At 47.3% G+C, this 15,000-nt stretch overlaps 1 protein-coding gene across 3 annotated transcripts in view; it reads right to left on the reverse strand.

Annotated features, from left to right (window-relative positions):
* rap1gapa (RAP1 GTPase activating protein a) overlaps positions 1–15,000 on the reverse strand; it is a 31,880-nt gene that overhangs the window by 5,121 nt on the left and 11,759 nt on the right. The window contains exons 10-18 of one of the 3 annotated variants that reach the window (XM_080535023.1): positions 12,519–12,619; positions 11,474–11,603; positions 9,550–9,705; positions 9,009–9,080; positions 8,169–8,255; positions 7,710–7,850; positions 1,452–1,561; positions 1,017–1,073; positions 629–754 (exon numbers count right to left, since the gene is read on the reverse strand). In XM_080535023.1, the coding sequence (XP_080391149.1) occupies positions 629–754; positions 1,017–1,073; positions 1,452–1,561; positions 7,710–7,850; positions 8,169–8,255; positions 9,009–9,080; positions 9,550–9,705; positions 11,474–11,603; positions 12,519–12,619 (980 nt within the window). Of the gene's footprint in view, positions 1–628; positions 755–1,016; positions 1,077–1,451; positions 1,562–7,709; positions 7,851–8,168; positions 8,256–9,008; positions 9,081–9,549; positions 9,706–11,473; positions 11,604–12,518; positions 12,620–15,000 lie in introns of all 3 variants that reach the window. The other 2 variants (XM_080535022.1, XM_080535024.1) reach the window with 2 other exon arrangements.

Here is a 15,000-nt window from a genome sequence, read left to right on the forward strand (position 1 = left end):
TACCCACCAGGCTCCAGCCCTGCCTGTCTCTGGTTTGTTGTCAAACAGCTTCACACGATGTTAGTCATCGGATTAGGGGTGGTTTATCATTCTCAACGCAGTCACATTGACCTGATGGTAAAGATCATGTGCGTACACAAACAACACAGATATGCTAAAATGTGTACACACATGCACACGAACACATCCCACGCACACATTATTATACTGCTACCTGCTGTCATCTACTGCTACCTCAGGGTTCTACTCATGGTATTTCTCTCATTTAATTATTTCCATTATTATGCTACTCCATTGTCTCTTGTCTTATTGTTGTTGTTTTTTTAAACTATTGCCATTGTTCTCTAGTTGCTGCAATGCAGAGGAAACAAAGCAGACAAATTGTATTCTCTTGTACTTGGATGCAACAATCATGTTGATTGTGTCATGTTATATTGTCGTGTTGATAATATTCTGGAATGATAATGTTATATGTGGGTCTATGTCTTCAGTCAACACAAGTGTTTCTTTCTCGTGTTCTCTTGCTGCTGCAAATATCAAGGAACTGAAGCCTACGAATTTTACTTTCTTATACTTGTATAATGGGATGTAACTGTCAACAATAAACCTGAAACTTCAAAGTGCTCACCTGTTCTTTGTAGTGAGCACCTCAGGTGAGCTCTGATTGGATGAGTTTTCAGACTTGGGCTCTTGAGAGGCGTGGCCACTGTCTGGGGTCTTCTGTGTCACTGGAGAACACTCTCTACTCTCTCTGCTGTAGGGGGGGGGTACATCAAGTCACGTCAAGTCGATCTTTATTACCCCAAAACAACAGCAAACAAACAAACATAATTTCTTCATCTTAACTTCCCTCCTAAGACCTCTTCATCCCCTCTAACCCCCTTTACAGTTTCTCTACTGTAAATAAATTATTAATATGAATAATCAAATCTTAATGACTGCTAATGGTCCCCCCCCTGGCCCTAGCATAGATTACTTTTTTCTTATGATGACTGTTGGATAGATGATTCACTTACTTAGACAAATGTAGTTGTTGTAAGTCGCTTTGGATTTTATCCAATGGATAAAGGCGTCTGCTAAACGTAACGTAAAATGTAAAATGTAAAATGTAAAGTGAAATGTAAATGTAACCCTACATGGTCGTAGTCGACCTGGCCTGCTCTGACCATGTAGGTAGAAAAAAAACGTTGTTTGTCTGTGTGTCATCGTCTTCATGCAAATAATAGTGGCAGCATAACAGTTTGAGCAGACAGACATTCCCTTTTTTTCTTTTACGTTTTTTCTTTTACATTTGTTGTCCTGCTCCTGTGGTACTATGGTATTTGGAATATGTGTGTGTGTGTGTGTGTGTGTGTGTGTGTGTGTGCGTGCGTGCGTGTGTGTGTGTGTGTGTGTGTGGGTGTGTGTGTGTGTGTGTGTGACACACTCTCTTGACATTGGTCGTCTCTCACATTTTCTCCTGCATCTCCTGGATGTTCTCGATCCCGATGGCGCTGCTACGTCTGGAGCTGAACGGACCAGACTTCTTCCTGGTCGGGCTTTTCCCAGGGATGATCAACGACTGACAGGGAAGAAAAAAAAAACACATCAGCGAGGCACCGTGATACCCACGCTCTCTTACCATCACCGTATTTTGTATTACATTGCGGATACTGATGTTTGTTATTTATTTATTTTGTGTTGTTTCAGTGGTAAGAATGGAAAATTAGGTCTATTTATTTATTTTGTGTCGTTTCAATATTAAGAATGTAAAATTATCAGTACTGTGGATACTGTAATTTATGTAATGGATTATATAATTTAAGTATTATTGCTCTCACTTGGAAGCGACAGATAGGGGTAGGACATGATTAGCTTAGGCTTCATCCTACTCCCTTTCGAACAGTGATACCTGTATTTTTAGTTATTAGCTAATCGTTTTTATTTAAAAAAATTTAAATCATGTTTGAAATAAAGATTTATTCATTCATTCATTCATAACCGTCTCTAGAATACCCCAACCGGTGAGGGGGAGGCTGGGGGGGGAGCAGACATCAAGAGGTAGGGGCTTCATTGTAATTCATGGGATGGAATGAGGAACGTATTTGATACCCTATGCCAGTGGTTTTCAACGCTCTCCTCGGGGACCACCAGCCGTTCCACATATTTGATCTGTTCCACCACCAGCACACCTGATTCAACATAATTGCTTTGCACTTGATTAGTTGAATCAGGTGTGCTGGTGGTGGAACAGATCAAATATGTGGAACGGCTGGTAGTCCCCGAGGAGAGGGTTGAAAACCACTGCCCTATGCAATGGCGTGGAATGAGGAGTGATGTCATTCGTCATTCCATTCCGTGCATTACGATGAGACCTCCGATTTCTACCTCCACCAGCCTCCCCTGTTGATGCCAACATACAGTAGCTTCAGCAGTAGGCCTAGTCTTTATTGTTTTGTTTGTTCGCTGTATTCGCTCTTCAGTTGAGGCTAATATATTCCGAATTCAGTTTAACTGAGGAGAATATAAAAGAAAATAAAAATGGTATAGGTTTATTTGATCCTAACTTATATAGAGTTATCATGGTCGGGCTAAATCGTGAGATGGACGGTTTTAACCGTCTTCACAGGAAGAATACGAGGTGTGAAGAGATATTGTGTTAAGAGTGATACACACAGTCCGGTCCGTTCTCAGGAGACTGAGTAACTGGGTACTGTGGCACTGCCTCCGAGTTGTAACGCAGATAAGAAAACATTAGAATATAGCTCTTAGAGGCTTAACGTCAAAGCCCCGTGCCAGCCGGAGCAGGGTAGGAGGAGGGCAGGAGATGAAAGATGGATCCCAGCACTCCAGGGCTTACCACAGAAATGGGCTTTCTGAGTGAGCTCTTTGTTCAGCCCATCTCCCTTTGTAAGCTCTCAAAATAAGGACTTGAAAAGGGCTTTTTATCTAATGTGGCTTCAAAGGCCTTGAGGAAAATTCCTTTTTTTTATTTCTAGTGTTTTATTTTAGGTGGGTGGGTAGGGGGGGCGGGGGGGTAGCTTTGAGCTATTAATATTTATAGTTTTAAACAAATGGCGATGGCAATTGGCAAACAAGATGGTACACAGTATAGTTATGGAGACCACAAAGGATGATTATGTCATGTGACAACACAAAGACACAAAGAAAGGAGAGTGAGGGGGGAGGATTGTGGGAACGAACACGCAACAGGGACCAATGACAAGACGGGTCATGGCCCGAGGGGAGGAGCTTAGGCGTCCGACTGACCACCTGACCTGGCTGATCAATCTGATGAAAAGTGGCTAATAATAACCCTTTACTTGACCTATTTAACTTAGAACGTACAGGGGTAATAGCAGGACTGCCAACTCACTCTGGGTACCTGGCTAGAGTGAGATTCTGAGTAGCCGTAGTAGTTGTAGTGTGTGTGTGTGTGTGTGTGTGGGGGGGGGTGTGTGTGTGTGTGTGTGTGTGTGTGTGTGTGGGGGGGGGGGGGGTCGGGCCTACACAGTGTTTTGGCGTGAGAATTGTGTGGGCAGCGTGACAGAGAGAGGTCGAAGGTGAAAGCGTGTGTCTGAGAGTTGGCAAGCCTGGGTAATAGTGTTATCACCTCATCATTGCATTATTAATTATTAATTCATTAATTAAATAAGACTCACTGTTATCAAATGGTTCCTTAGTAAACACAGGGTAAACAGCGGTTGACACAGGGGGCGTACATTACAATGACGGTCATGGTGCAGTGAGTGGAGTCATGCGACAGAGACAGAGAGGAAAGGGTGAAGAGAGAGAGAGGACGTAGAATTAGATATGAACCTCTTCTATTGTTCCTATTCCTATGGCACTGCCACGACGTCCGTATTTACTGGGACTTTTGCCTGGTACAAGCAATGACTGAGAGAGAGGGAGGGGAGGAGAGAGGAGAGGGAGAGAGAGAGGGCGGGGGGGAGAGAGAGGGAGAGAGGGGGAGAGGGGGAGAGAGGGAGAGAGAGAGAGAGAGAGAGAGGGAGAGAGGGAGAGAGGGAGAGAGAGAGAGGGAGAGAGGGGGAGAGGGAGAGAGAGAGGGAGAGAGAGAGAGGGAGAGAGAGAGGGAGAGAGAGAGAGAGAGAGAGAAAGAAGATTATTAAAAAACAGCATGAAATTAGATGCAGTTATGTTAATAAAACAAAATACAAAAAACACATTACACAGCTGGAGGAGACCAATCAAAGCAGTTACGAGAGAGAGAGAGAGAGAGAGAGAGAGAGGGAGAGGGAGAGGGAGAGAGAGAGAGAGAGAGAGAGAGAGAGGGAGAGGGAGAGGGAGAGAGAGAGAGAGAGAGAGAAAAGCACTTTGCGCTTCACGACAGGCAGTGAAATTTGGAGAGAGACTGTGACAGCGAGAGAGAGAGAGAAAGAGATGACGGTGATTGTGACGACACTGCAGAGAACTAGGCCTGTTAAAGAATAGAGGGAGGAGAAGAGGAGAAGAGGAGGAAGAGGAGGAAGAGGAGGAGGAAACAGCAAACATCAGGAGGAGGAGGAGGACACATTGTTATACAGTAGGGTTAGGAAGCGGTTATGAACAAAAACACAATAGGCACAATACAGTCACAAACAGGTTGGTCTCGATTAGGGACAACTTGCGGTTCGTTTCATGCATTTGAATAACCAGTATCTTTTGTTAGGTGTTATTTGCCTCTCTACTTGACGTAGATGTTGACATTAGACGACGTGTGTGCTGGAGGAGGAAGGGGGGGCGGGGAGGGAGGAGATAACAGGGAAAGATCTTTTGACTTTTCCAAAATGTGCTTCCTTTCATCCTTTCAGAGTTTGAAAGCAGTGAACAGCCTTCGCTACATTGAGAACCGGTATCACTGCATCGCCATGACAACGTGGCGACAGAGGACCCAATGTTTCAGGAAACATTGAAACAATCCCCCCCAATCAAATCACTCTTTTGACCATGACGAAGTGAAATGACCTGACATCAGCCACTGGAATGTCAGGACTCAGACATACTGGATCAACATAATGCCACAATGTCTGAGAGAAAGTCCCCAAACAAAATACTCACCATGTACAGAATAGATGAAGGGAGGCTGATGGAGGTAGAAATGGGAGGACAGGTTCATTGTAACGCACGGGACCGGAAAAGCAACGAGCCTGTCCTCCGATTTCCACCTCCACCAGCCTCCCCCGGTATACAGTACACCCTGGGACAGTGTGCGGTTAGCTTTCACGACAAGCTAGCTAGCGTATTCCTGGTGTAAAAAAAAACAACAACATGGGAGCAAAAGTCAAGCGCAGGCTTTCAGCAGGCGTGGGGCAAGCGCTCACAACCACAGACACGAGACACAAGACACGTAAGGAGTCTATCCACAGTCGTCAGTATACGGCGGTTAAAATAACTGACAACAAACATCGGAACACATTCACTGTTAAAACACCTTACCTCACCACCCCACCGCAGATGTTCAAGTCAATGCATGGCTGGCTACTAATGGGTCTCCAGTTGGGTCTGGTTTACGGTCTAGGGGCTGTGTGAGTGAGTGAGGAGGGGGGGGGGGGGCTATAGGGTTAATGAAGACCGACGCTCAGCTGATGTGAGCAGACTAGTCCTGTGGCATTCGTTCTGTGAAAGGTTAGTGCTAACGGCTAACGTTAGTGCTAGCTAGCGCTATAGCTAGGCAGGGGGTGAGTAGTGTGAGGAGGCCGGATGGGGAGGAGGAAGAGGAGGAGGAGGAGGTCCGGGGGGCTTCGTCTAGTGGGGTATCAGGGGAGGCAAGAGGGAGCGTCGTGGCTACACCTTCGCTCACTCCGAGACCAGAGAGAGGAGCGAGAGAAAGAGAGAGAGAGAGAGCAGCAGGCTCAGGCTAGTGTACAGTACTTACTATCCCCGGGAAGAACCTAGGGCTCTCCGCTGGCCGGTTGTGGTTGTTCTGGGTAAAGAAGCTGCCGCTCTGACTAGCGGAGACAGCGCTTGTCTTCTTGATACTGAGGCCCACGGAGTCCAGAGACTGGCTTCGGCTGCGGATCACCCGCTACGGGGGGGGAGAGATGATGAAGATGAGGAGGAGGAGGAGGAGGAGGAGGAGGAGGAGGAGACACGTTTGAGATGGAGGAGCTGCCCTGCCAAACCAGCCCTGGACTGACTCCAGGCAACTGTACTACTACGGAGAGAGAGGAGGGACACTATAGCCCCTCACCGTGAAGGAGGACTCTAGGGCTGATTCTAAAGAGGAATCACAGCAGGACAGCGAGAGCACTCATCCATCCAGCCCATCATGAAGGTAGCGGCAGAGCAGGGAGCCACTAAGCCTGATGCGCCCAGGGGGGAGTGAGTCATGTGTGGGTGAGTGGGAGAGGAGGGGGGGGGGGGGGGGGGCCGTAGAGCAGAGAGTAGGGAGAGGCCCGAAGGACGGCTTATATACGTCTCCGGTCTGTAATCCCAGCTGGAAACAATCCCAACCCAACGGAAAGGAATGTACCTTTATACCTTAATAAGGAGGCAGGTGAGAGGAGGGAGAGAGAGAGGGAGCGAGAGAGAGAGAGAGAGAGAGAGAGGGAAAGTGAGTGAGAGAGAGAGAGAGAGGGAGAGAGAGAAGGAGAGAGCGAGAGAGAGAGAGAGAGAGAGACAGAGAGGGAGAGAGAGAGGCAGAGAGAGATAGAGAGAGGCAGAGAGAGAGAGAGAGCGATGCAGAGAGAGAGAGAGAGAGAGAGAGAGGGGGAAAGTGAGAGAGAGAGAGCGAGAGAGAGAGGTAGAGAGGTAGAGAGAGAGAAGGAGAGAGAGAGAGAGAGAGGGGGAAAGTGAGAGAGAGAGAGAGAGAGAGGGAGAGAGAGAGAGAGGGGGAAAGTGAGAGAGAGAGAGAGGGAGAGAGTGAGAGAGTGAGAGAGAGAGAAGGAGAGAGAGAGAGATCTGACAACGAGGGTGTTGTCAATCCCCACGGCCATAACTAGAACGTTCTGGAAGGGTCAGAGAGAGAGAGGGTACCAACACAGGGGGGGCAGCATGCAGACAGAACACAGCACAAGGCCACAGTACAACACTGACGTCTGGCGCTGAGAAGCTGACGACGGGCTCAGTGGAAAGAGCAGCACAGCGCAGATAGAGGACATCCTCTCTCCAGACAAGCCTAACAGAGAGACTCATAAAGCAACCGCAAGGACAAGAGCATCCCTGAAAAGCAGACAAGATGGGAACAGCAGAGAAACAGTGTAGCGGTGTCGAAAACTTGAGTAGAAGATTAGTTTCTTTCCCAGTTATCTGCACCAGGTACGTTAGAAAACACCCACAGTGTCAACACTGTTGCTGCTGTTGTTGTGCTTCAAACAAATACATTCACAAAAGAGAAAATTGAGTAACACTTTGCTGTACACATTGTCTAGTCACAACATTGTATGAGGAATGGCATCATGGGTGTTGAACATTGGAGCCCCACGACCACAAGGCCTCTTTAGAGAGATTGCCCCAGGTAATACCCCTGCCTCTGCCCCTGGTAATGCCCCTGGTAATGCCCCCTGGTATTGCCCCTGCCTCTGCCCCTGGTATTGCCCCTGGTATTGCCCCTGCTATCACCTCTGGTATTACCCCCGGTCTTACCCCTGCCTCTGCCCCTGGTATTACCCCTGGTCTTACCCCTGCCTCTGCCCCTGTCTCATCCCCTGGTATCTCCCCTGGTATTGCCCCTGGTAATGCCTCTGGTCTTGCCCCTGCCTCTGTCTCTGCCCCTGTCTCAGCCTGGTTACCTTGAAGGACTCAAAGAAGCCCCCTCCTCCTCCGCCCCCGTTCTCCATCTTGTCCTCGTCGCCCCCCAGCCCCATCATGGCCTGGCTGTGTACGTGCAGCTCCTCATACAGCGTCTCCAACAAGGCCGACCTCGTCCGCTCCTGAAACACACACGCACGCACACACCCACACACACACGCACGCACGGACGCACACACGCACGCATACACATGGATGCACACACGCATGCACGCACACACACGGATGCACACACAAACACACACGGACACGGACACACACGCACGGACATGGACACACACACAAACACACACGGACACGGACACGGACACACACACACACACGCACACACACACACACACACACACACACACACACACACACACACACACACACAGACACTTTAGTATTCATAACAAGACCAGAAATGACAGAACAATGCCATCCTTTGAATAACTCACCTCCAGTTTGGCAAATTTCTCTGCTTTGTAGCAGGCATACTCCGCATTGATGAGCTTAGTGAAGAGGAATTCATGGAATTCTGGACCCTGAGATAAAAAAAAAGAGAATTGGACTGATGAGACAAAGGCAAAAGACGGAGGAAGAGAGAGAGAGGAAGAGAGAGAGGAAGAGAGAGAGGTGACTGATGTTGTACTGTAGTCCTCAGCAGACGGGCTGGTTCTACACTGTTCTACCAGCTCACCTCGTATATACAGTATTTGTCTCGTCTTACTGGTCTTTTACAGCTATTGATTACTTACTAACTTATTTGTCATTGCCACTTTATTTGTCTTTGCCTTATTTGCTTATTTGTCTTTTTATAACTATAGCCACTTTATGTGTTGCTGCAATGTCGAGGTACTGAAGCCTGAGAATTGTACTCTTTTATCACTAGAACAGCCGTGCCTTTTTACCTACTAAAAGAGCCGCCTCGGGGGTCTTTACAATGCTCAAGCTGCTATTTACACACAACGACCACTAGTTGGGCGCTTGTAAATTAGTCTGCCTCCTACACAGAAAAACTGCAAAATAGCTTTATTAGCTTATCCTGATGTGATAAGCTAGTATGAAGCTATTTTGCAGTTTTTCTGTGTAGGAAGCAGGCTACTTTTGAAAATGTAAGGATACTGGGTGGTAGAACGCACATATCTAGGAAAAGTCATGAAGGGAGGGTCCTGAAATGAGAGATTTAGCAAAGATATACACATTTTCTTTACTCACAGGGGTCAAATGACCCCTCACAGCTGTTCTAGTGTGATGTATAATGGGATGTAACAATAAACTTGAAACTGAGACTTCACCTTCCGGAACACGGCCGGGTCTGGCAGCGCCGGACCAAAGAAGGGGACGTCATCCCGCGCTGTGACCGACACCTGGCGGATGACAGTCATTCATAATCATGAAGGATGATTATTATATACTGTCATATGATTAGGATGGATATCGAACAGTATGATTATTTGACATGCTAAATTAGACGATGCTTGAAGAGATTAATTGCAAAAACACAAACTATCTCATTGTAATGCATGGAATGGAATAAGGAATGGTATCAAACACAATCTCTGCCTCCCCTGATAGCCTCCCCCCATTTTCAAATATTAAATTTCCTTCTAATCTGGGGAAACCGCCCCTAAATGGGGATTCTCCATTGAAAGTAATTTTTTAGTCTAGGATTATGCTTAATCAAGGTCTGGTAAACCAGTCTAGGACTATGCTTAATCAAGGTCTGGTAAACCAGTCTAGGACTATGCTTAATCAAGGTCTGGTGAACCAGTCTAGGACTATGCTTAATCAAGGTCTGGGAACCCCCCCCCGGGCCCCATAGGAGAGCTGCAGCACCTTGTAGAGGACGTGGTCAGAGCAGGCGTTCTCCACCTGCACCACCACGTAGGCGTGGAGGAAGTTGGAGGCGATCATGTCGGGGACGAAGGGCGTGCTCTCCTCCTGGAAGACGATGGCCACGATGTCGTTCCCTATGTGCCTCTTCCTCTGCAACTGGAACACACGCAGAGAGAAACCATAAGTACAACTACTGCACTGCAAACAAATAAGATAAAATATCTTAAATCAAGGGAATATATGCTTGTTTTTTGTCTGACTGCACAAGATATCTTTCACTTGTTTTAGGAAAATCTTAACAATGGCAAGCGGAATGTTTCTATTCTGTTGGCAGGTAATTTTGCTTATTTTAAGTAGTATTTCCCCCCATTTTATAGCTTTTTTTCTTGTTTTTGAGAACTAACCCCTTTTGCAGTGTGTAGATGTACCAACAACCTGCATTGCTCATTCATCTGATATTGAAAGATGTTTGAGGGATATCATGTAAGGAATGCTGTGTTGCTCCTCCCGGCCGTCCCCCCCCTCCACCCCTTCTCTCCCACACCCTCCCACCTCCCCCTGCCCTCCCTCACCTTCCCCTCTCCCTCCCTCCTTCCCTCACCCCCCCCCCCCCCCTCTTCTCTCTCCCTCTGGACAGCCGCCCCACACCCAGGGGACCTGACGGGCGCCTCCCCCAGGCAGCTGGAGTGTGATTAACCCTAGGGCCCTGGGTCTCCCTGGGTCTCCCTGGGTCTCCCTGTGGACACATTAGGGTGTCTGTTTCCATCCCCCGACAGTCAAATATCTCAGAGGACTGTTTAACAATAAACTGCATGTGGTGACTAAAGCATTTTTTTTTTTATTAGCTCCACCAACCCCCTCCCCCATCAGAGGGTGAGGGTTAGGGTTAATCACTTGGTTAATATGCCCGTCCTCCGATTTCTACCTCCACCAGCCTCCCCTGATGCCCCCTGAGACACCTGCTTCCCCCTATTCTGTGTCTCCTAAAATGTCTACCGACCTTCCCCTTGTACTGTTTCTCCAGTGTAAAAAATAATTTATACAATTCTTTCTTCTTCTTTCACAACGACTGCCAATGGCTCCCTGGCCTGAGCTAGATTACTCTTCCTACTACGACTGGTGAATTGATGATTTACTTGCTTAGTCTAATGTACCGATTGTAAGTCGCTTTGGAATAAGGCGTCTGCTAAATGCCAACATTTTAAAATGTAGGCCTACGGAGCAGGACAGGGTAAGCAGAGAGGCCTTTACAGAGAGGCCTTTACAGAGAGGCCTTTACAGAGAGACCTCTACAGAGAGGCCTTTACAGAGAGGCCTTTACAGAGAGGCCTTTACAGAGAGGCCTTTACAGAGAGGCCTTTACAGAGAGGCCTTTACAGAGAGGCCTTTACAGAGAAGCCTTTACAGAGAGGCCTTTACAGAGAGGCCTTTACAGAGAGTCCTTTACAGAGGCCTTTACAGAGAGGCCTTTACAGAGAGGCCTTTACAGAGAAGCCTTTACAGAGAAGCCTTTACAGAGGCCTTTACAGAGAGGCCTTTACAGAGGCCTTTACAGAGAGGCCTTTACAGAGAGACCTCTACAGAGAGACCTCTACAGAGAGGCCTTTACAGAGAGGCCTTTACAGAGAGGCTTTCACAGAGAGGCCTTTACAGAGAGGCCTTTACAGAGAGGCCTTCACAGAGAGGCCTTTACAGAGAGGCCTCTACAGAGAGGCCTTTACAGAGAGGCTTTCACAGAGAGGCCTTTACAGAGAGGCCTTTACAGAGAGGCCTTTACAGAGGCCTTTACAGAGAGGCCTTTACAGAGAGGCCTCTACAGAGAGGCCTTTACAGAGGCCTTTACAGAGAGGCCTTTACAGAGGCCTTTACAGAGAGGCCTTTACAGAGGCCTTTACAGAGAGGCCTTTACAGCGTGACCAGGTACCTGCTGGGCGTCTCCCTCGGTGTAAGGCAGCTTGGTGGACACGTGGAACATCACCTCCTTGTTGCCGTAGTTGGTGTAGACGGACTCGGAGCCCGTCTGGCCGTGGTTCACGTCCAGGCCGCCCCGGAACCTAGGCAAAGAAACCACCAATCAGATTGACCCTCTCACTCCACCAGGACCAATCAGATAGACCCTCTCCCTACACCAGGACCAATCAGATAGACCCTCTCATTACACTAGGACCAATCAGATACACCCTCTCATTATACTAGGACCAATCAGATAGACCCTCTCATTACCCTAGGGCCAATCAGTTAGACCCTCTCATTACCCTAGGGCCAATCAGATAAACCCTCTCTCTCTACTAGGACCAATCAAATAGACCCTCTCTACTAGGGCCAATCAGATAGACCCTCTCCCTACACCAGGACCAATCAGAGAGACCATCTCATTACACTAGGGCCAATCAGATAGACCCTCTCATTACCCTAGGACCAATCAGATAGACCATCTCATTATACTAGGACCAATCAGATATTCTCTCTCTCTACTAGGACCAATCAGATAGACCCTCCCTCTACACCAGGACCAATCAGATAGACCCTCTCATTATACCAGGACCAATCAGATAGACCCTCTCATTATACTAGGACCAATCAGATATTCTCTCTCTCTACTAGGACCAATCAGATAGACCCTCTCATTATACTAGGACCAATCAGATAGACCCTCTCTCTCTACTAGGACCAATCAGATAGACCCTCTGACTATTCAGCATCACTACTATGACACACTTATCTTTGTTGTTATCAAATACCAGAATCATCAATGAAAATGTAAAGCAAAGTATGGTTTGAGTATGGTAGGCTTGGTAAAGTGTGGTTAAAGAGAATGTTAGGTTGAGAATGTTAGGTTGAGAATGTTAGGTTTAGAATGTTAGGTTTAGAATGTTAGGTTGAGAATGTTAGGTTGAGAATGTTAGGTTTAGAATGTTAGGTTGAGAATGTTAGGTTTAGAGTTTTTGTTCTGTGATGACATCACTCACCCTTTAAAGTCATGGAGGTCAATCTTATCCCCCAGGAACTCTTGGAACTCTACAAAAGCAGGACTCTCCTCGCAGTTCTCAAACAGCTCCTCTTCTGTCGTCTGCAACAACAATGAACGTATATATGAGCGTTGTATGAAACAAAACAAAACACACTCCTTCATTTCCATACCTGCTCACAGCGTCATGTATGGGCGGTCTCGTGACATGCTCCAACACATAAAGGATCGACACAACACGATTGTGAAACAAAGAATTAACACAACGACGGGGTTCATTGTGAATCGTTATTGAAAGGATTTCAATAGTTCTAATGAGACCTTTTCTTTTCTGCTCACAATAGAGGAACTGAAAGAAACGTCAGCTCCTCTTCAGGACACCAACAACACAAAACACTTAGCAGCGATTTGCATAATGCATGCCATGACACCCATGATGAGGCTGAACAAACATACAGTCCACATGATTATTCATGTAGCCAAACAACAGCTACTTTCCATCAAGCAAATCAGGCTTGCGAACAAGCCAACAAAGGACTGGGTGACTATACCCGTAAGCACATCCTAGGCTCACAGGCTCTTTATTCTAATACCACCTCTACCTTCTCCTGTTGCCTCGGTACGATACTCGTGTGATTTGTATTATTTGTATTAGTTCTATTATTATATTGCTCAATGGTCTCGTGTCTTTTTTGTTACAACTATTCCGTCTCTAAACCTACGAATTTTACTCTTATACTTGTATAACGGGATGTAGCAATGAACGTGTGTGTGTGTGTGTGTGTTTGTGTGTGTGTGTTTGTGTGTGTGTATGCATGCATGCGTGTGTGTGCGTGCGTGCATGTGAATGAATGAATGAATGAATTAATGGTCTTTATTGTCATTGATATAGTACAGGTACCATACAACGAAATTTGGGAGGGGGGGGCTCCCCTGGTGCTAGGAAAAAAAAAACTAAAAACAAGAAGGGAAAAGAGCTGGTTTACATAAATAAAGGCTATGTACACTATCCACTATACTATACTATACAAATAAAACACTGTGCTGTACTCTATGCTATGCTATACCTATTCTAACATTTCCTATCTCTGAACCTTATGTACCCGAGGGTTGTCATATTGCACATAGTGTTATTGCACATTCATTTAAAGTGTCGCAGTTTGCAGGTTTGAAATGTTCACAGTTGTGTTTCAGTATTGCACTTGATTACAATCTAGTAGCTGCCATCAAATTGTCTAGATTGTCCAGGGCCTAGAACCTAGGTCTTTGCTGTGTTCAGGGCCTGAATGGCCCTGGGGTAGAAGCTGAGCTCCAGTCTATTTGTCCTTGCGAACATGGTCCTGAACCGCCTGTCCGAGGGCAGCCGAGCAAAGTGTTCGTTCCCAGGGTGGGATGGGTCTCTGGAGATCTTGGAGGCCTTCCTGAGGCAGCGTGTGTTGTACAGCTCTTCCAGAGAGGGGAGGGGGGCGCCGGTGATCTTCTGGGCCGATCTCACGACTCTCTGTAGCGCATTCCTCTCTGCGGCTGTGCAGCTGGAGAACCACACGCAGATGCAGTAGATGAGGATGCTCTCCACTGCGCAGCGGTAGAAGGTCACAAGCAGCTCCTGTCTGATGTGCGTGCGTGTGTGCGTGCGTGCGTGCATGCGTGCGAGCGTGTGTGTATATATGCATGCGTGTGTGCGTGTCTGCATGCGTGCGAGCGTGTGTGCGTGGGTGTGTGTGTGTGTGTGTGTGTATGTGCGTGAGGACCTCTCTGGCCTGTGTGTGTGCTTTTGCTTTGTCTGCCCAACCCTCTAGTGTGTGGTGTCTCTCCTCCCCAGCACGTCAACGTCCCTCTGGGTGCTGAAGAAAGGCTTCTCCAGGTCCCCGAGGTCGGCCCCCGCTCGACCCCCCCCCCTCAGGTTCGAAGGTGAAGGAAGTGGACCTCCGCACTCATAAGCACCCATCAAAAACGGTAAAAGGACCCTCAGCTAAAGCCTGCAAGGCTCTTACAATAGGGTGGTAATTACCTCACAATGGCCGACGAGAGAGAATATTAAGGAGGAGCGCCAGAGGGTTGGATTAGTCTTAGAGATACTCCATTATTGTGATGGCAGGAGACTTAGCGTTAGTCATCCTCCTTATGGAAATTACCCAAGAGAGAGAGAACTCATAATAGTAATTCATTTACGGGTTTTACATTCAGGGCATTTAGCAGACGCCTTTGTCTGAAGCGACTCACGGTCAGATCTCATATAAAGGACATATCAGCGTTATGATGGGGGGTTTTATGTGTTCTGTTACCGCCCGTGCCCTTTTAAATATGTTTTTAGAGCATTCCGGCTTTATTGGGAGAGAGCCAGAAGAGATTTACAGGAAGTATGGGCGAGAGAGAGAGGGGGGGGGGGGGTGACATTGAGGATATGTCGATGGGAGGAACCAGGGACCTTGTGATTAGATAGTATGCGATATTAGTATGCTACACCACCTAAGCCCATTTAT

The sequence above is a fragment of the Nansenia antarctica genome, assembly GCF_963989245.1.
Source record: "Nansenia antarctica genome assembly, chromosome: 6".
Lineage (NCBI taxonomy): Eukaryota > Metazoa > Chordata > Actinopteri > Argentiniformes > Microstomatidae > Nansenia > Nansenia antarctica.